General features: G+C 35.0%; 2 protein-coding genes across 9 annotated transcripts; one reads left to right on the top strand and one right to left on the bottom strand.

The window, feature by feature from the left end:
* Positions 1–3,193: 3,193 nt before the first annotated feature.
* LOC133702059 (casein kinase II subunit beta-2-like) lies at positions 3,194–6,456 on the bottom strand. Of its 4 annotated transcripts, none has more exons than XM_062126236.1 (6): positions 5,933–6,456; positions 5,628–5,846; positions 5,326–5,435; positions 5,063–5,228; positions 4,067–4,143; positions 3,194–3,472 (listed from the first exon to the last, which is right to left on the bottom strand). In XM_062126236.1, the coding sequence occupies exons 1-6, from the start codon at positions 6,147–6,149 to the stop codon at positions 3,416–3,418; spliced, it is 846 nt and encodes a 281-aa protein (XP_061982220.1). In that variant the 5' UTR covers positions 6,150–6,456; the 3' UTR covers positions 3,194–3,415. The 4 variants fall into 4 exon arrangements, with proteins under 4 accessions (XP_061982220.1, XP_061982222.1, XP_061982221.1 ...); XM_062126238.1 differs by having other exon boundaries at positions 5,326–5,420; XM_062126237.1 differs by lacking the exon at positions 3,194–3,472 and having other exon boundaries at positions 3,536–4,143; positions 5,933–6,455.
* Positions 6,457–12,198: 5,742 nt separating this feature from the next.
* LOC133701238 (uncharacterized) lies at positions 12,199–18,883 on the top strand. Of its 5 annotated transcripts, none has more exons than XM_062125084.1 (12): positions 12,199–12,376; positions 12,508–13,023; positions 13,187–14,368; positions 15,129–15,534; positions 16,078–16,466; positions 16,571–16,846; positions 16,931–17,038; positions 17,121–17,697; positions 17,821–17,857; positions 17,947–18,004; positions 18,172–18,308; positions 18,398–18,883. In XM_062125084.1, the coding sequence occupies exons 2-3, from the start codon at positions 12,513–12,515 to the stop codon at positions 14,227–14,229; spliced, it is 1,554 nt and encodes a 517-aa protein (XP_061981068.1). In that variant the 5' UTR covers positions 12,199–12,376; positions 12,508–12,512; the 3' UTR covers positions 14,230–14,368; positions 15,129–15,534; positions 16,078–16,466; positions 16,571–16,846; positions 16,931–17,038; positions 17,121–17,697; positions 17,821–17,857; positions 17,947–18,004; positions 18,172–18,308; positions 18,398–18,883. The 5 variants fall into 5 exon arrangements, with proteins under 5 accessions (XP_061981068.1, XP_061981065.1, XP_061981064.1 ...); XM_062125081.1 differs by having other exon boundaries at positions 15,761–16,466; positions 18,409–18,883; XM_062125080.1 differs by having other exon boundaries at positions 15,761–16,466.
* The last annotated feature ends 498 nt before the right edge of the window (positions 18,884–19,381 follow it).

The following is a 19,381-nucleotide window of genomic DNA, read 5'->3' as shown; positions in this document are numbered from 1 at the left end:
TACGTTTAAAAAGGCAATTTGTTTCTTATAATTATTCAAAAACAAAAAAAAGTCTTCCTTTGTAATTTTTCATGTGACACCGTTGTTCTAAACGCCAGCATAAAAAGCAGATTGAGAGTGGCTAACTGCAAATCGTGCCTTCAATTATTCTTTAATTGGCTAATGGGAATTAATTATACTTGTGTTTAGCTATCTGAATGCTTCCATATGAATCTCTAGACCTTTAATCTCGGTGCTTAAATCATAGATTTCGTAGTTCATACCACTGCTAAGATTAAAAAAAAACAACAAGAAATAAACAACAAAAAAGATAAATTAATTTCATACGAAGAAACAAACACAAGCAGAAGCCATGAACACTTGAGTAACTTCAGCCGTCCATTAAGTTATGTATCTATCTGTGGATTGAATGAAACAAATCTGCTGACTCAATGCTGTGAGGTAGCCAGTATCTGTCTATTTAATGTTTTATTTCTCTATTTTATTAGTCCCAGGAGACAATGAGGCTGGAGCCTCCACATCTATGACTCTGCAATTGGGTGGCCGCGCTGTGCTCTGTTCTTATCCAACTCTGCCTCTTCTTTCCATGGCCTTGCATAGCCCCATGAATCAGCACTCTCTCTCTCTCCCCAGTGTCTCAAAACCCCTTAATAGGACACAAAAATATACATCAAACCTCATGTCTTGTAGTTCTGGTCCCAAATAATTGTGTGTAGAACCAAACCAGACACATGCTGCCTAACTTCCTTTTCTTTGAGTGAGATAACGAAGAAGAAAGAGGAACGTGAGAAAGGGATGGAAATGGGATCCGTCCATTGATACTTGCAGTAAATAAAAAAAAACACAACCTTTTACTTGGTTTCGCTTTTAAAAGGATTGTGAAGGTACACCGCCATCAGTTTTTCCCTTCATCTTTAGCACTGGAGGCTCAACCTGAATAGGGAGTCCCTGAATATGAAGATACAATCTAGGTCAGATGGCAAGAAAAATAATTTCTAGCTTAATGCCTTTCTCGCAGCTGTCTACGTTATTAATCATCTACTAACCCCTATTCTAGCTAATAACTCTCTCTTCTTTAAATTATTTTTAAAAGAGCTTGATTATAAAAAAATTCCTTGTTTTTGGCTGTCCATGTTTTCCTCCTCTTCATCCTTATAGCTTATATAAATTAGAATTTTATTCCAAATCTTGTATTTTTTAGGACATAACTTTACTGTCTAATTGTCCTATTTGTTTTTACTTTTAAAAGTGATTTTAAAAACATTTAATTTTATTTTAAATTAATATTTTTTAATATTTTAAATCATTTTGATACGCTAATTTTAAAAAATAAAAAAACACTTACAAACAAATGTTAATAAAAAAGATTTAATTGTCAATACATGCTATATATATTTGATGAGAGTTCTTTTCCAGCCATGAAAAAAGTCAACTTCTCTTTCCACAAATTTCTATATTTCCCAACCTCCTCGCGATGGTCATCACAAGTCCACATCCTCTCCACCTTCTACCTTTATTACTTTACAAAACTCTTCTCCATTGTCTCTCATGCTACTTCTCTACCGCAAGTTACATCTAGCCTACTATATTAATTACGTACCATTGCTATATGATACGCATTTATTCAAGTAGTTCTATATAAAACAACCTTCAGATTTTATGGACAAAATATTTTTTTTATGTTAACAAAAAAAAAAAAAAGGGAAACTGAAAGCAAGGAAATAGTCAATAATTTTAGCTATTCTAAAATCCTAAAAGAATCTCGTAAGAACTTTGACTTTACTTTACCATGTATTATAATAATTTGCACAAAAATATTTTTTTAACGATATTTGAGTTGTTTAATTTAAAAGTGTGATTGTGATTGTTTTTCAAAATACTTTTCATTAAAAAATATATTAAAATAATATATTTTTTATTTTTTAAAATTATTTTTGACATCAGTGCATCAAAATGATCTAAAATTATCAAAAAAAAATTATGAATTCTATTAATTGTGTTAAAAAAATATATCAAAATAATATATTTTAATAGAATTCTATTAATAAAATTCTATTAAAAAATATATCAAAATAATATTTTTTAATTTTTTTAAAATATTTTAAAAACACAAAAATAAATAATACCTTGAGCTGTTTTAATCAGAAATCTTTTAATTTCATGATCAGAATCGGTAACATGCAAATACAATTTAAATATTGAAAGAACAAATAAAGCAGTTTTAAAATCTACAGGTGTTTTTGAAAGTGCAAAGGAGCAAGGAGAGAGGGCCCCACCTACATTCAAGCCTATTCTTTTCCTCTCTAGTTAATTACAATCCGGTCCTTGAATTTATCAAACTAATCCCTATAGCATCATAAATGATAAATAATCTTTTAATAACGTTGACTATCCTTAATTTAATAGTTTTTTTTTCAATAAAAAATTCATTCCCAAATATTTTCTCTAATTTATTATCCTTTTTATGTTTCCAAAAATAAAAACAAAAACAAATAAATTGGAAAAGAATATGAAATTGACGGGGGAGTAAATAATCAACTAATTTAAAATATAGAGATTAAATATATTTTTTTGAAATAGAAAGACTAATTAATTAATTTTTGTTAAACAATAATGATTGTATTTGTAATTTTTTTGTTTTTTTAGATATTTGCCCTTGCACCTTTCAACACACGGGCCTTATATAACTGGAAAAGGAAAGGATGAAAGGGGCCTGAAGATATGGATCCAATGGGCCCAGCTGAATTCCCTCGTGAAAACGGACATCAGATAAATATTCTCAGCATGTAAGCCTGCCTAAGATCAATCTCATCTAACCATATAATGATGAGATTTTACCAGGTAAACTTGGCCATTTGAACAAAGAAAAGCAACAAAAGAAGTGTTAGAAATGGTTATTTCCCATTATGCACATCAGCAGTAAAATGAGCGCCCCCGGAGAGTTAGATGCATATGGAGCCACCAGCCAATCCAATCAATGGGGACAAAGGGTGTGAGCCTATGGCTCGAGAGAGGCGTGATACACTCGTAACACTGCCATGCCTTGCCGAGCCCAATACTTCAATAGAATTGGCACACGGGGATAAGGCTCATAAATGAATAAACCAGAGCTTGTAGCTTGGCTTGATTTGGGAAAAAGAGAAAGTAGTTGAACATCAAATCCTCAACACCCTAAAGGGGAGAAATGCGGGGATATATAAACTTATTCTGATTTTCTTTCTCAGTGTTCTAAATACATGCCACTAATGCAGATGCTAATCCTCCATACCAATGTCCATAGCGGATAGCTTTAGATGAGGCACCATCATGAAGCTACAGGTCTAACACCATCTTTTATTTTCTTCATCTTTCATTGTATTGTTCCTTTCCTGGTAAAATTGAACCCAGAGGTTGCCCACTCATCAATCTCTGTCACTCAAACTAATGCGTTGTGGGCCACAGAAACTTCCATCTGCTCAACCAGGCGTGAAAACTACCATGATTGTCAAAAGCTTAACCATCAGCAGTAAATAGATGTAAGAAACAGAGCACAATGTATCACACAAAATCCTCTAAAATCCGAGCATAAAATCTCACTTCAAACACGAGTGGAAGATGAGCTAAAATATACATCCCGATGTTGTTAAATTTCAAGAACAAACTTTGCATACCCGCAAATAATTTTCTCTAGTGCTTGATCAATTAAGTGCAAAGAAGATATTGCAAGGCAATTTATGAAATTACTCTACCAAGAAAGAAAACTGCAAATTTGGAGCACTGAAAACCAGGGGAAGGGAGGAGGGCGAGGGCATAATTGCATCGGCAGCTAAAATTGAAGATCACTACATTGACATTAGCAGACTTGCTTCGTGATACATCATCAGATGTACAAGGGTTTTTCTTTTACCCTCCGTTTTTTAGAGGGAGAGCTTTCCTTGTTAGACTTGGAGAACTCCAGCAGCCTAAGTGAATTCCAAAAGCATGTCAAAATAAAGCATGCCTTTGTGACCCAAAGAAGCTTCAACTTCCGTTATTATGGTTTGTGTATCTTGAACCCAAATACTCTAGGAACATAGCTCTGCACTACCTTTTGTGGCTTGAGATGCCCATAAGTCATTAAGAACAGGTGCGGAAATGTCGTCCCAAAATATGCTCCATCGATGTCTAAATAGAGTAAAGGAAACTTGTAAAAAAATGATGATCAAAAGAAACAGCATGTAGAGTTGGCTTTAAACATGGCAAACATGGAGAGACTGGAACACAAAACAGTACCAGTTCACAAAAAACAGGGGTGGCATGTAAGCAGTTCACAAAAAACAGGATAGAACACAATAGACATCCTCCACCCACCCATCCTGACAAATATATAATACTGCCTTTCAAGAACAAATTCACCAAACATAATGACCACAAAATCACAATCTAAGACCTTTAATGGATGGATATTTTTTTGTTCAACAGGGGTGGCATGTAAGCCATGCTTGAGGGAGACATGGCCTCCCACCCCAAAAACTTCAAAAAATCAATATAATCCCCATAACCAGTTTATCTTACATATTGATCCTTGTAATACTCTAATTTGACCCCTCCAAAAAATTATGTTTTTTTTCCTTTTAAGGTCTCATCATATCTAACTTGCCCCGCCCAACAAATTTACTCACCCTCCACCACTGCCGAACAGGCCTTGGGCTAGAATGCGTGCACCCCTCCCCCAATCCAAATTTCCCACCATACCCCACCCTTGCCAAGATTTGAACCTAAGATATCCATGCGGAAAATCCCCAAGTCTTTACTGGCCGGGACATCCCTTTGGTGACCTCTAATTGATGGCTGGGAAAAGGCAAACGAATGAACATGAACCAATGAATGAAATGATCTAAAAAAGAACCCCTCAGACCTATAAATACATGCCACAACTCCTATCAAATTGAAAAGTTCATGCTAGCCTGAAAAACATATCAGTGAATCTATATGCCAAAAGAACCACTAATGTTGCCTAAGAGCATCCTGTTAACAGAACCGCATGCCAATGCCCAACAAGGTCAAACGCAGTAGGAGAAATATTGAATGTAAATAAGGATACTGCCTTGATACTTGGAACGTGGGTAGTATATATCGTCACACCTGGGGCAGCATATTTTAATATTGCTTGACCGAGGAATGTCTGATTGACCAACAGGAAGGCAAGGTTGTCCACAGCAGTGAACTCTTGGGCATCTCCCAAAGTCATAGTTCTTGAACTTGTCCAGCTGTAAAAATTGCAGAAGCGGCATTGTTGTAGCCAGTGGCCAAACATTAAAAAGAAGAAAAACATGAAAATGTCCATGTCTAGTAGAAAAACCTCACCATAGCTGCCATCCCCTTGCTGGTCAATATGTATCGAGCATGAATCAGTCCATAAAGCATCTCTGCTGCAGATTCAACCAACTCATTTTGTTCCTCTGTGAACATATCACCTATCCATCCGAATCAATTACCAGAAATAATCAAGTGGCTAAGACCACAACATATCCTCTTTTATCTATCAATACCCGGCCGGCCGGCCGGGTAATGTGAAGTGAGAGAATTAAAGAGTCTCAAAACAGTAGAGAAGCAGTAATATATAGCAGCAGTAAAAAAGGAATCAGAGTAAGGACAAAAAAGCATACCATGAGAAGACTCGACATCCAAAATCAAATCAAGAGCATAGTCATAATAAGGAACTTGAGTGCTTAACCCACAGAGGTTAAAGTCATCTTGTATGTAATCATCATCCACTTCACAAAAGAATTCATTTCCTCTTAGATTACAGAACCATGAGATCCACGTCGTCTCATCTCCTTCTGACCCACTCACATCGGACTCTTCACTGTCCGTTTCAGATTCCACTGCACTCAAATATATATATTTAACAATTACACCACCGACATTATGAAGATCGAGATCGAGATTATTTCTAAAAATAAATGATTACCATCGGAGGCGTTGTTGTCTTTAGAGAGGAGATGGTCAGTATTGTTGTAATCAGGTGGTTGTTGCTTGTTCATGAAAAGAAACAAATCCTTGCCGTTGGTGGGTCTGGAACTGGACGGTGTGGATCTGTCGAGATGCTTATCGAGGACATCGCTAATCCGATGCTTTCGATGATCCACCTCCGCCTTGGACCCGCCTATCCCTCGCTCTCTGTACATCACGATTATTTTCTTTTGATTGGCCGGGCGGGGCGGGGCGATGGATAAAGCGATCGATCTTCAGTTCAGTAGTGGGAGAGATACCAGCGATGCGATGCGTTTATTGAAATTACTTATATGTCCCTTGACGTCCAAAATATCCAACAGAACAGAGCTTTCTTTCGACGCAAAGTGTCTCTTCCTCTCTCTGTATGTCTTATTTAAGCTTCTTGTTTTTTAGAGACATTGAAGAGAAGTGGGGGCTGCACACCCCATACCACTGCAAAATACTGGTGAACGTTTGCGTAGCTGCGGACTTCCACCCACAACTCCTTTGTTTACGTGGGTGCTTATATTTTTATTTTTTATTTTTATTTTTTTAAAAAAATACTAAATTAATTTTTTAAGATATTTTTTATTGTTTTATTATTATTATTATTATTATTAACTGAAAATCATTTTTCACTGTATTTTAATAAAATAAAAAAAATATTACTTTAATAATTTTTCAATTAAAAAAATATCTTGCATTGCATTATTAAATACACACTAACTCAAAATATTGTTATTTAAGCTCATGTGGCTGTTTGTGAGGCAAAAAAAAATAATACAAATTAACAAAAACCTAAAGGATATAGGAAAAATATTGAAGATATGGGTGCTTTAGTGTTTGATTGAAACACTGAAATGATGTTTTTTTCCTCCTAAAAAAATCCCAATGGCTTGACACTGAAGGCTATTATGGTATTTTCACATGGTCTACTAGACATTATAAAACTGACTAGGGCAGCTTAGATTTTTTCTAATTTTTTTACAAAATATAATTACTTAATTGCTCTTATAAGCAAAACAATTATTTAACTTGAGTTTAGGAGTTTTTTCAAAATTCTACTTTGTACAACTCACTAAAATAACTCTAATGCCTTTAAAATCAAAATTTCATTATCTTGTCTCTACCAGCTTATCTTTACTTTCATTTCTAGTTTTTTTTTTTTTTTAATGATTATCATGTGGTCTTGAGAGCAATTGATATTTTAATAAATATATATATATATATATATAAAAATTGTTGGTGTTAGCGTTGCACGCCTCGGCGAGTAAGTCATTTCGACGTATTTAAGCGACATGTGCTGCAACAAAAAAGGTTTTCTTTGGTTTTTTTTTATTCGTCATGGCAAAGCTTACTTTTTGAGCAGCTCGTGTTGCTCAATTCCCTCCACTTGGGAGCCAATTGACCAACTCTCTGTAAAGAAATAAATAGAGTAATAAACGAAGGATCATCAGAAAAAAAAAAGATAAAAAAATATTATATTCAAAGTAGAAGTCAAAACACAAAATCGTAGCCTTAACTAAAAGAGGTGCAGTTCGGAAACCACCTAATAATCACACTTTTTTTTTTGATAATTTTTGAAGTTTTTTTTTTCAATTTAACTCTTCTGTAGCCTAATTAAATGGAATTAGACTTGGATTTATGGATACAATACCAAATTACAAGTTAAAGAACTCAAAAGTAAAATAAAGAAAAAATATATGGCTTACTTCAAATTCATAATAATTTTTATTTTAATCCCAAAATTAATTTTGTTCATTATTTAGTCATTAGGTTAGAAATAGAAAAGAGAGATTCATTAAAAATGACAAAGAGAGAGAAAAACATTGATTCTTCATTTTTTTAGTGACAAAACTCATCCTTTTTTATGTTAATAGTTTCCATTCGAGGATGAGAGTTTTGTGATGATTATTATGTATTTCCAAACTGTTTTTTGGTATTTTGGGTTGTTCAAGTGGTTTTTTTGGATCCTAATGATATTTGATAAGTATTTTTAGGTTAAAATGAGTGGAAATATTAATTTTTCTAGGTAAAATTTATAAGCTTGATTTTTCGATCATATAGTGGTTGCTAAATTATGGGTAGAGGCATATAACATAACGTTTACTTTTTTTTTTCAAAGAAATAGTTGCCCGCCCCTTAAACAAGAAAACCAACAAGGCCCAAGTATGCTAAGCCATCTAGGCCAAGCCCACACACCTAGACCTTTTGTTTTTATTCTTTATTTTTTTTTGTTTTTAATTTCATCATTGAACTTAGTTTTTTTTATTATTATATAATCAAGTAAAATATAGTTTAAAAAACGTTATTAAATCTAATAGAGTTTATAATCTAAATCACGAGTTTGGCGGTTAAACTGCGAAACCCTAGTTGATCCAATATATTGTCATCTCAATATGTTTTTAAAACAAGATACCATCTTGATTTGTTTTTAAATGTATTCAAATTATTTTAAAGTGGTTTTTATAATATATTTTAGTTCTTTTTTGTACGAATTTTTTTTCTTCTATTTATAATATATGGTTTTCATAGGCACATAACTCGAGTTGCAGCTTTGTCAAGGATGTTATTACTGGTTGTCTAAGTTTCCCTTAAGCCCTTCCTTTATTTTTCTTGCATCTAAAAAAAAATTAATTCAACCGCACATGTAATAATAAAGTATAGTACCATAATAAGTAGCATATTATAAATTATACAAGAATATCATTTTCTAGTGTAGCAGAAAACTCTTGTTAGGAGAACACTATTCAAGAAATAATGTCATTTTTTAAAAATATTTTTTCCTTCTAACTTTGATTTTTTTTTAATTTCATTCTCAGAAATTATGTTCACATTGTTTTATGTATTAGAAGATGCTACTCTACCCTCGGGTACTCAAAATGCAACAGCAAATTATATCAATGAATTAAAGTTCAATTTCATAAAATAGAATTTAAGCGCATGGTTAAAAAAATTTGAAAGAACAAGGACAGAAAAAAAAAACCAAACCTTTTTCATTTTCATATGAAAAACTTTATCTTGGTCCCTAAAATTTAAATTTACACATTATGTAGTCCTTGTTGTCTTAAGATTTTATGTTTTGATCTATAAATTGATTTTTATTATATTTTAGTATGTAAAAGCTAATAAAAAAGAGCCAAGTCGTTGAAAAAAGAAAAGAAAAGAAAAGAAGAAAGAAAGTTATTAAATGGCCAAATTCTAGCCACCAATAATAACGATTGTAGTGTCCATGCGATGTCAAAAGATTAACCTGCCATGAATGGACTTTAGTCTTGTGTCTGTTTTTTTTTTTTTTTTTTTTTTTTCAAAATGAACCATGCAGGGAAACTAGAAACTAATAGATGCTGCTAATTACTCATCTCCACCATAAAATTTTTTGTGTAGTCATGGTATTTTTGTAAATGTATTTCAAATATTTTTTTATTTAAAAAAGCATTAATTTAATAATTTTTACAACAGAAAGAACACTTTTTGCCATATTAACAAACACACACTTAAAACATATGAACTGGTGCAATATTACTTTCCCACAACTTCCTGTATTTTTTTCATTCATCTTGACATCCTCTAAAACGGTATAATCACTCAAAAATAGACGAAAGAGGCCAAATTGAAATCTCATGCTCAGGGTATGTCTAAAAAAAATTATAGTTTAGAAAATAATTTGACGAAACCCTCAATCCTCGGAGGTTTCGCAGTTTACACTAGAAGTTGACTCGAGAGATTTAAACCATATGCTTTGGAAGTTTCCGAATAAAAGTATAAAACAGTCACGGCTCACGGACAAGACAATCAACTCCTTCATGGTTATCCGAAGTAAATCGGATCTGATGGTAAGAAGGGATGCAATGCTCAAGAGAGGACCCATAAGTCAATCTTTTCACTTCATTAATGCATCGAATTTACAATGGCCTATGATCTTTTCTGGCGAAGCCCCCTGCATTGAACTAAAGCCAATTCACTTTATGATGGGCACAGGATTTTTCTGCTGAGACTGTGCATTGCAGATTACAACAGTATTGGAGGGTACCCAGCTGTTCTACAGTTGCTCAATATGGTTGGTGATCGCATCAGGGCAAAGATTGAGCTTGTAGAAGCTCTAAACTAGTGAACGGCGGAGCAAACTGCAATATGTAATCTTCGTCTGAAGCCACATAACCAAAGGTAAGCGCATTAAGCGTCAGAAATAGAGAAAGAAAAATTAAATATAACCCTTATAATGTAAAACAAAGGCTTTTTCAGCATTCGTAAGGGCAAAAGCAAACAAAAAGTTAAAACTCACTTTCTTTGACTGTTCCATAAAGCCTGCATAATTATACCTCGTCCGCAAATGCTAGGCACACACCTCCCTGCCAAGGAGTTTTGTAGAAGTCAATAGAACAGTGACACCGACCATGATTTCCCAATAATTGTATCCGAACAATGTTCTTTTCTTTTGATTGCAGACATCAGTGTCTTTTATCTCAACAAGCCATGCAAATTTCTGCTTTTCATAATACTTAGGTCCCTTCGGATGATCCTCAAGGATGACCCGCCCCAACAATATCCCCGTTCTACAATAGGGTGAGCACAGATCTTGACAAGACACAAGGGCACTTGGATTTTAAAATAGCAGAGTCGATGATATGTATTCTCTGTGTGACTTGGCAAGCTCACAGGCTTCCTGTGAAAAGTCTGAAAGAAAACTAACAGATGCAAACCCTTTCTTTAGATATAAGATGGCTATACATTTTCTTTAGTTGAGATGACGACGACCCCCCAGTATGATGAGCCTAACGAAGAGCTAAAACAAGAAGCTAAATAGAAGCAGTTGTTAGGAATCATGAAGCAATTTACAGACACCAATATTAACCTGCCAATAGTTTTTCATTTTTACTGTTCCTTTGTTGTTGCGGACAAGCCGGCCTGCTTCATCCCTGCAAAAGAGGCAAGGCGACTTTGCAGATTTAAATAATATTAGACCCACCACAAACCACTTGGCATTGTCACTCTGCACGGAGCATGTTGAAGCAGGTTTTCAAGAGAGTAAAACTGCAAATTTCCTTCTGATATGTCCCCAAGACTGATGTGCTTAAGTGGGTTTTCTACAATCTATATGACCCTTTTGATTCAATTCAACCTTGTTGGGAAGTTTACGATATCTCCAATCAGATATTAGAAGTGAGTATTTGCTTGGTGGGCTAGAAAGGCCAAAAAAAAAGAAAGAAGAAGAAGTTAACTTTCCCAGATACACAATGCAAGTGATTTAAAATGCTCCACAGCAAACTAATTTGATTAAATCAAAGTTTAATATAATTGTATGAAATTTTATATGATTTTTAATTTTTGATCGGGTTTAACTAGGTTGTTTTGATTCGGTTTTTTCAGGCCATATATAAATCGATTCATTCAATATATTTTATTTTGTGGAGTTGAATTTTTTTTTTAATGTAAATGTATGTATTTTAATCCCATAATTCATGAATGATTTTATGATTTGTTTTATGAATTTGAAGTATAAAAGGATAGCAACACAAAGTATCAGTAGTTCGGTCAAATTCGAAGGGGAAACTTTTATTAAACCTCCTGTTATGTTCATCGAATCTCACTCTTTATGGATTTTTATCTCTTATACCGTCACATAGTTTTATTCGACTTTTTTTTTTTCCGTCTTTTTTTTTTAAATTTGAAATAGGATAGTAAAGACACCTTGATTTGAATAGCCTTTTTTTTTTTTTAACTTCTACTCTTGATTTTTTTTATTCCACAATGTTAAATTAATATATATCAAACCTGAATAGTAGACTGCAATAAATATAATTTTTGGTTATTACTTTTAATATTATTTAGATTTTATTTTTATGTTTTAAATATATTTTAAAAAAAATTTAAAAATTCGTTTTTGTTCAATTTTTTTATTTTAAAATTGTTTTGATGTCAAAAATAAATTTTAAAAATAAAAAAAATATTATTTTTATAAACAATCACTACTATAATACCAAACAAAATACTAAAAATATTTATCTTCATAGTAGATATTAACAAACTCTCTTTTAGACTTTTTTTCCTTCCTAAAATACAGTTAAATTAATTATAGCATAAGCAGTCAAGGCTCAAAACACTCCTTATAGCACTAGTTGTCTCCTAAAAACAAGATGGTTTTTTTTGCAGCTTTGTGCCGTTTGTCAAACAAATAGCTCCGGTATTATATTGTATTGTACCGTTCTTAACACCCACCCACCCACACCACCCCCCCCCCCCCCCGCCGTACCCCCGTTACCATAGTAGTAACAGCACAGACCGAGATCGCAGCAAAGAATATATTGACGTTTTCGTTGCATAAATTTCTGGATCTTTCCTGTCTTTACTCGCCTTGGTTTTCTGCAGCACTGTGTTTTCAGGGATTATATTCTTCCATCTCCAGTTGCAACTATATCAGGTATTTTTAACTCCTTGTTTTTTTAAAAAATTTTCTCTACCAATTTTTTTTTGTCTCAAGAAGTTTTCTTTATCTCTTGCTGTAAAAAGGGGGTTTTCTACAATGGCTTAATGGGTTTTAGGATTGTACAGTAAGCATGTCAGTAGTAAAGGTATACCAGAGGGAACAAAAAGGCAAAGAGTTTGGCAGTTCGATGGAGAAAAAGGAGCCTAGTATAAGGAATGTTCATGCTCCAGAAACTCCTGTAAAGCTTCCGCCTCTACCAGCAAGGCCACAGCTGGTCTATGTTAGAAGGCGCTCTGGACATGATACAGAAATTATTCAGGCCAGAATTGAAACCGAAGAGGCTCGAGACCCAATTTGTGCAATTATTACTGCCGCTACTTTCACAACCAAGAATGGAGATTCCAACAATTCAAGCATGCCAGTGGATGACTGCAAGTATTTGCACACTGCTGATGTTTTTCAGATAGATTCCAACAAAAGTATCTATGACTTCGACGAAAATTCTGCTGCTTCTGTTCATGGTTCTCAGGCAATTGGAGATTCAGGAGAAGGTCTTTTTAAAGAAGGCTTTCAATCTGTAAACCATGATCTCTTGTCCATTCCAGACCTGGAGGAGAGTGAAAACAGCAAAGACCGGTCCTGTATGCTTCTGTCATTTTTTTCTTTTCTTTTGATTATTATCTCACATGTAAATGTTTTTTTCTTGGACTATATATATATAAATATTTTTTTTTTGGTATAGGAACTAGTTATAACTTGGCTAATAAAATATGGTAGTTACTTACCTGATGAATTTGAATGCAGATGATAAAAAACAACATGGTTTAATCTCTCACATGAATGATGAGAAGCTTGATCGTATCGAGTGCTCAAAGCCTGTTGAGCCAGTAATGATTTCGATTCCATTGCCGAAGAGAAGTGGGAACAAAAGACCAAACAATGGCATAGATAAGAACAAAAAGCCAGCGAAGAAACCCGAAACGAAGAAGCATAGAGCCAAAGTTGCTGTTGAAGGTAAACCGAAAAGAACTCCGAAAAAGATGACAAAACCTTCAACTCCAAACGAGAAGAGGAAGTGTGTTAAAAAAACTCTTCCTATCAGAAGAAGCCAAGAGAGTTCAGTGACAGAGGATCATAAAGAAGTTGCTGAAATACCGAAGACGGAAAATTTGCCAGTTGATGACAAAAGGATGGCTATGGTTAGTAATGTCAACCGTGACTTGAAAGATGACAACAAGATGGCTATGGTTAGTAATGTCAACCATGAGTTGAAAGATGACAACAGATTGGGATTAGATTCAACTATGCAAGATGGCATGGATAAAAAAAGTGGAGCAATGGTTTTGTTGAATGGTTTTGACTTGGGGTTCGATTCAAATCAGAATGAACTAAGATGGAATGTTCGTGCATTGAGGTCTGTGGGAGAGTATTGGCCGAAACCTGGTTGTCATCAATACAATTCTTTACAGGCTTATAAAAGGATATTTAAAGTAGACTCCTGTCTCAGTAATAGCAGAAGGGTTGTGCCTAGTGTTCTTAAAAGATGCATGAAAAAAAGGATGAAGAGGAGGCGGAAACTGAACATGTTCAGTGCTTTAGGGTCGTCCGATCACTTTAGGGGCCATGTAAGAAAGAAAAGATCTGAGATGTTTACTCGAAGAGTCGATTTCACTTCTCTCATTGCAGGATTCGCAGAGATAGATGAAGTTTTAGTGACAGCTCCTCGGGATCATATAGCTGTTCTTGAAGAACAGGAGCTTCAAATAACAGACAAAGTAAAGGGAGAAAACCTCGAAAGTCTAACAGAGGACTGCATTGAGGTTGGGCTTTCTCTTGACAAGCTCTAAACAGTGAATTTAATGGATTCCAAAGCATAAAGCTCCCCTGAGATGGTACCCTATGCTGCAAAACCAAAGTTTCAGGATGGTAAAAGCAAACAACGGGAGTAAAAAATGATGAATCAAATCACTGACGAATCAATAAAAGGTACGTTTTCTTCCCTCTCCTCAAATCTTTAGCGTGATGCTAGTGTAAATTGTTTAACCGTTCATAGAAGTTTTAGGATTCTGTGCAAGTAAAAATCTGTCATCGACAAGAATCGAAGCTTATTGACATATCAAAGCAATTTTCCTCTGTAGAGGGAACTAGCAAATAGTGTGCTGAAAAAGCGTGGAGAATGCTGAAAATTTCTATTTATGAGATGGAAAAGGATGCTAACAAGAGAAACAAGAGTCAAGACATAATAAAAGTAATGTTTTGTGGGATCTAAACTAAAACTAGAGCATGGACTGTCTGTTGATAGTTTTGATTAGTAATTAATCTTCTGACCTTTCTTCATAATTATCAATAGTAGTGGGTGAACTCTTGTTAGTTAATGAAAATATACAACATCTTACTTTTATTACTGACCTAATATAATTCCATGAAGCTGCTCTAGGAATCAGCAGCAAGTGATGAAATTCCAAGCCAAGGAACTTAATATTTCTTTCTCGGTAACTAGTACTTGTGCATTCACTTGTAAAATCTCTAAATTTCCCAGTGATTAAAATTTCTTCCCAAAATATATATAGAGCACATATTGTGGGTTATTTGATGGAGCCTTTTATCGAAGTGTTTCTGTTTTCTCCCGTTCCACTTGTGAATGCACAAAATATATAAATGTAGTCCATAATTTTACACTATGGCTTCCTCGAGCTCTTTTGCTGCGAATTCTATTATTTAACGTTATCTTCTAAATACTTTGCAGCTGGACCGAAAGCTTTCGAAGAAGAAAGTGGTGTTTTTCTCAAGACAGTTAATCGTGCTGTAATGAATAAACTTGGCGATCAACTACAGAAATTAAGCACCAAACGACACTGGCTGGCTGGGTCCTTGCAGACGGAAAAGCAAACCGGAACATATGGTCGATGGAACAACATGCAGAAAGACCAGTGAGATACATGCTGTAGTTCCCTATCAGGGCCGTGGCAGAGCAAAACATGAAGTTGATCTGGATCCAGAGTCATTGAGAAAGTGGAATCAACTGTTGAAAATATATAGTGGAGTGGATGAAGAAAAAGAAGACGGGGAAAGGGAGCAATGGTGGCGAAGAGAACTATTAACTTTCCAAGGACGAATAGATCTATTTATTTCTCTGTTGCATCAGGTTCTAGGTACTTTCATACTAGCTACCGTTACTTTACATCATTCAAAATTTGGATGGCTAAGTTTAGAATTGTCTGAGGCTTTTTTCTTTTTTGGAAAAATCAGTCTTCCAAAAGATTATACCTTATACCATACGTTTACTTTCCAAGTTTTTCTAGCAAAGTCATCCTTTTATTTATTTGGTGAATTCAAAAGTTCTTCATCTAATCTTAATATTTGTTGCCTTCTTAGTAGGTATATGACTATAATCTATTGAATTTGGAAGCTGATCCCTGATCAATGAATCATGAATTCGATGAACAATCTGAGAATGCGCCGACATCTGTCCACTTGACAATATTTTTAATCTTCCGTCCTGTTGTTCATTCATGTCGTTTCCCGTAAAGATCTAGAAGCTGAGCTAATAAATCAATGCTGTTTTTGCAATTTCTAAGAACAAAAATCGGAAAGAACTTTCAACTGATTAGTCATAGCTTATGTTGCTGTATTAAATTTAGACAGACATTTAACTGTACGATTGAAGGACACATTGCATGCTTCTCGGGTGATAGGAGGTTCAAACAGTGGAATGGTTCTGTTGTGGAGTCGGTGGTAGGAGTTCTCCTTACCCAAAATGTTGCAGACCATCTGTCGAAAAGCCTGTATGCTCGCCAGGTGAACCGGTGCAAAGAAAGAGCGGGAAAGAAGGTAATGATGAAACTGAAATAAAGAACAGAAGCCAGAATGGGAAAGCAGCTTCTAAGGGAAGAATAAAATTGTTAAAGACATGGTACTCAGTAGAAGGAAAAGGGGGAGTTTAGGAAAGATCTATTCTAGACCAAGAAGCAAGGATCAAATGGATTCCGTGGATTGGGAGGCAGTAAGACAAGCAGAAACTAGTGAAATTGCAAACATCATCGAAGCACGTGGTCAGCAAACTATTATAGCAGGGAGACTCAAGGTATTGGAAGTTGCTACTTGCACTATTTTTTCTTGGCAGAATTTATCATCACTTGATTCAGTTATTTTCTTTTTAATATAACAATAACCCCATCATTTTCACAGGGATTTCTAAATAGAGTTGTGAAGATGCATAAAAACATAGATCTGGAATGGTTACGATATGCTCCACCTGATGATGTGAAGGAAGTCCTGATATAGATATCTTTTACAAGATGCCCAGCAAGTGATTCGGTATGACTTGCTTTCTCGTTAAGTTTTCCAAATCTCTTCACTACGTTGCCATCTACTTGTAGGGATTACCTGTTGGAGTTCACTGGAATGGGCTTGAAAAGCGTGGAATGTGTACGACTTCTGTCTCTTCAACATGTTGCCTTTCCAGTAAGTCACAAAATTAACACAACATTTTCTTGTCTCCAATGAAACTTGCCGTAAACGCAAAAATCTCTTTCTTTCTTTGACAAGGTTGATATAAATGTTGCTCGGACAGTTGTTCGTTTAGGTGCCCCCCCCCCCCCCCCCCGCCCCCCTGAAACCTCTCCCTGGAAGCCTTCAGCTCCACCTTATAGAAGAGTAAGTATCATGCGCCAACAATTAAGCTTTCCGGCTGATAATTTTTGGAGTCCAAGTGAAATCAAATATTGTTTTGGTGCAGGTTCCCGATATTGGATAAAATTCAGAAATACCTCTGGCCCATACTATGCGTGCTTGACCATAGAACACTGTAATCCTGACCACTCTTTCCATTTTAACTATTTGTCTCACAATTGTTTCTTCTCACATTTGTTTCATCATAACCAAGAAACAATTGCTGACTCCATATATTATCCAAGGCAGCTATGAGCTGCACTATCATATGATAACCTTTGGAAAGCCTAGTGGAACTTCTAGTTCATTGGAAACAACTGTGTTGTTACAAATCCAATGTCAGTTACCTTTTTAGATGGCAACAGGACTACAGAATCTGGTCCAAACGGTCACACTTGCAAACCCATAGTTGAAGAGCCAAAATCACCACTACATGAACAAGATATTGAAGATTTTTCGTGGAATGAATGTATTGAAGATGAAGAAATCCCCACTATCAAACTCAATCATGAAGAGTTCAATCCAAATGGGCAAAAGACTCCATACAGCAGTTATACGTCACCAGCTTTAGTTTCTGTGGGTGCTACTCCATTGCCAGCACCTAAAATGAAGTGTGTGATCTCTTTGCGGACTGAACATCAAGTGTAAGTAGAGATTTCTGACTCATGTCCATAAATTAGTGAAATCTTTCTATGAATACAAGTATAGAACAAATTGTTTAGATTTAATTATTATATATTTAATTGTTCTTTTACTCTAATCTACAGGTATGAACTTCCAGATAATCATGACCTTCTGGTTTGGGTGAGTTATAGCTCCCTGTCACTTCTTTGTGATGTAATAAATTGTGTCTGATTACTTAAACTCGATTTCTGACTGACTTGTCTGAACAGCTCGACAAAAGAGAAAAGGATGATTCAGTACCCTTCCTTCTCTCTATATGGCAAGCAGGTACACTTTTAATAAGATGAGATATAATTCTGAAAGATAGGTTAATGAATCCAAGTAGTTCAACAATATATTTAAAAGTTGAATAAAATCATGGATTTAATTCACACTTCTTGGTTCATTTTTACTAAATGATAATTCATCAAACCTGACTTAATGCCTCATGCCAGGTGAAACTCCAAATTCAAGCCAGCCACCTGTGAAATTATGCAACTCACAAGGATCACAACTCTGTGATCAGAGAACATGTTTTGCTTGTGAAGGTATTTGAGAACAAAAGGCTGGTATAGTTCGTGGAACAATTTTGGTAAGTAAAAACTGTGTCGATGTGCATGTTCTTATTCTCAGAAAGTAGAAGATTATGTTATAAACTAAAGCAAAATAACACATGCTCAGATACCATGCAGGATAGCTATGAAAGGAAGCTTTCCACTCAATGGCACATATTTTCAAGTTAATGAGGTGAGTAGACCCAAAGAGAAAAAAGGAAAGAGAGAGTTCCAGTCGCAGGAATTTGAAGCCATCAGCTAGCCTCTAATATAAAAGAGGTTCGAGCATTCGAGCGCGAAACAGGTTCTCCGAAACGTCTTGCAAAGAGATTCCACTGTGCACTAAGCAGGATGGAGAAGAACGGAAGGAAAAGAGGTGGTGCTGAAACAGATGACGCTAAAGCCATCACTCTAATGCCTGCCTTATAGCGTGAACCATTAATTTGTGTTGGTTCTCTGAGCCTAATTCTTGAACATGTTGTCTTTATGCAACATAAACTACAGTCATTAGTACTACTAATCCGAAGTCTGTATTATCGGAGAAATCAAAATATTTTACCCCAATTCTCTACAACTCATGATCAAAATGATGGTTCTTCTGTCTTGAGAATGGTTTCAGCTTCCTAGATGCTTCCACATTGACCATTTTGTCATCAAAGTTTTGTGGCTTAATTTAGTTGTTACTAACTGCGTTGGCTGAAGAATTTCATTGGCAGCACAAAGAAGTTACAATTAACCTACCTTATCCAATTCCGTACATGTATTTATATTCCTTGGACATGTTTTTTTTTCTAATGAGCGGAGAAGTGTTTAACAATAGTTGGAATTAACTCAAATTTTGTTTAATTAGATGAAAAAAAATTAAGTTAAGACTCAGGAAAAGGAAAAAAAAGGGGTTTAAATGTTGATTGTGGTTGATTTAGTAAGGATCAATAGCCCTACTGGATTGGATGGGCAGAGAGAGGAAGCTTAAAGAAGGCACAGAGCAATAATACTGCAAAACGTCGCGATGTGCATCAATTTAGCCTTCCAAACTCTTTTGAATGCAAGTTGGGTTTGTAAGCCAACTTAACAAAGTATTTGGAATCAAAAGATTCTTTAGCGACAAGAT

Source organism: Populus nigra, chromosome 8, assembly GCF_951802175.1.
Source record: "Populus nigra chromosome 8, ddPopNigr1.1, whole genome shotgun sequence".
Lineage (NCBI taxonomy): Eukaryota > Viridiplantae > Streptophyta > Magnoliopsida > Malpighiales > Salicaceae > Populus > Populus nigra.
This window is presented reverse-complemented; position numbering and strand designations above follow the sequence as displayed.

Excerpts from the sequence above, each read along its gene's own strand:
- LOC133701238 (XM_062125084.1), top strand. The coding sequence starts at position 12,513 with ATGTCAGTAGTAAAGGTATACCAGAGGGAACAAAAAGGCAAAGAGTTT. Across the intron at positions 13,024-13,186 it reads AAACAGCAAAGACCGGTCCT|ATGATAAAAAACAACATGGT; the intron begins GTATGCTTCTGT and ends ATTTGAATGCAG.
- LOC133702059 (XM_062126236.1), bottom strand. The coding sequence starts at position 6,149 with ATGTACAGAGAGCGAGGGATAGGCGGGTCCAAGGCGGAGGTGGATCAT. Across the intron at positions 5,847-5,932 it reads AGACAACAACGCCTCCGATG|TGGAATCTGAAACGGACAGT; the intron begins GTAATCATTTAT and ends ATTTGAGTGCAG. Across the intron at positions 5,229-5,325 it reads GCAAGGGGATGGCAGCTATG|CTGGACAAGTTCAAGAACTA; the intron begins GTGAGGTTTTTC and ends CAATTTTTACAG.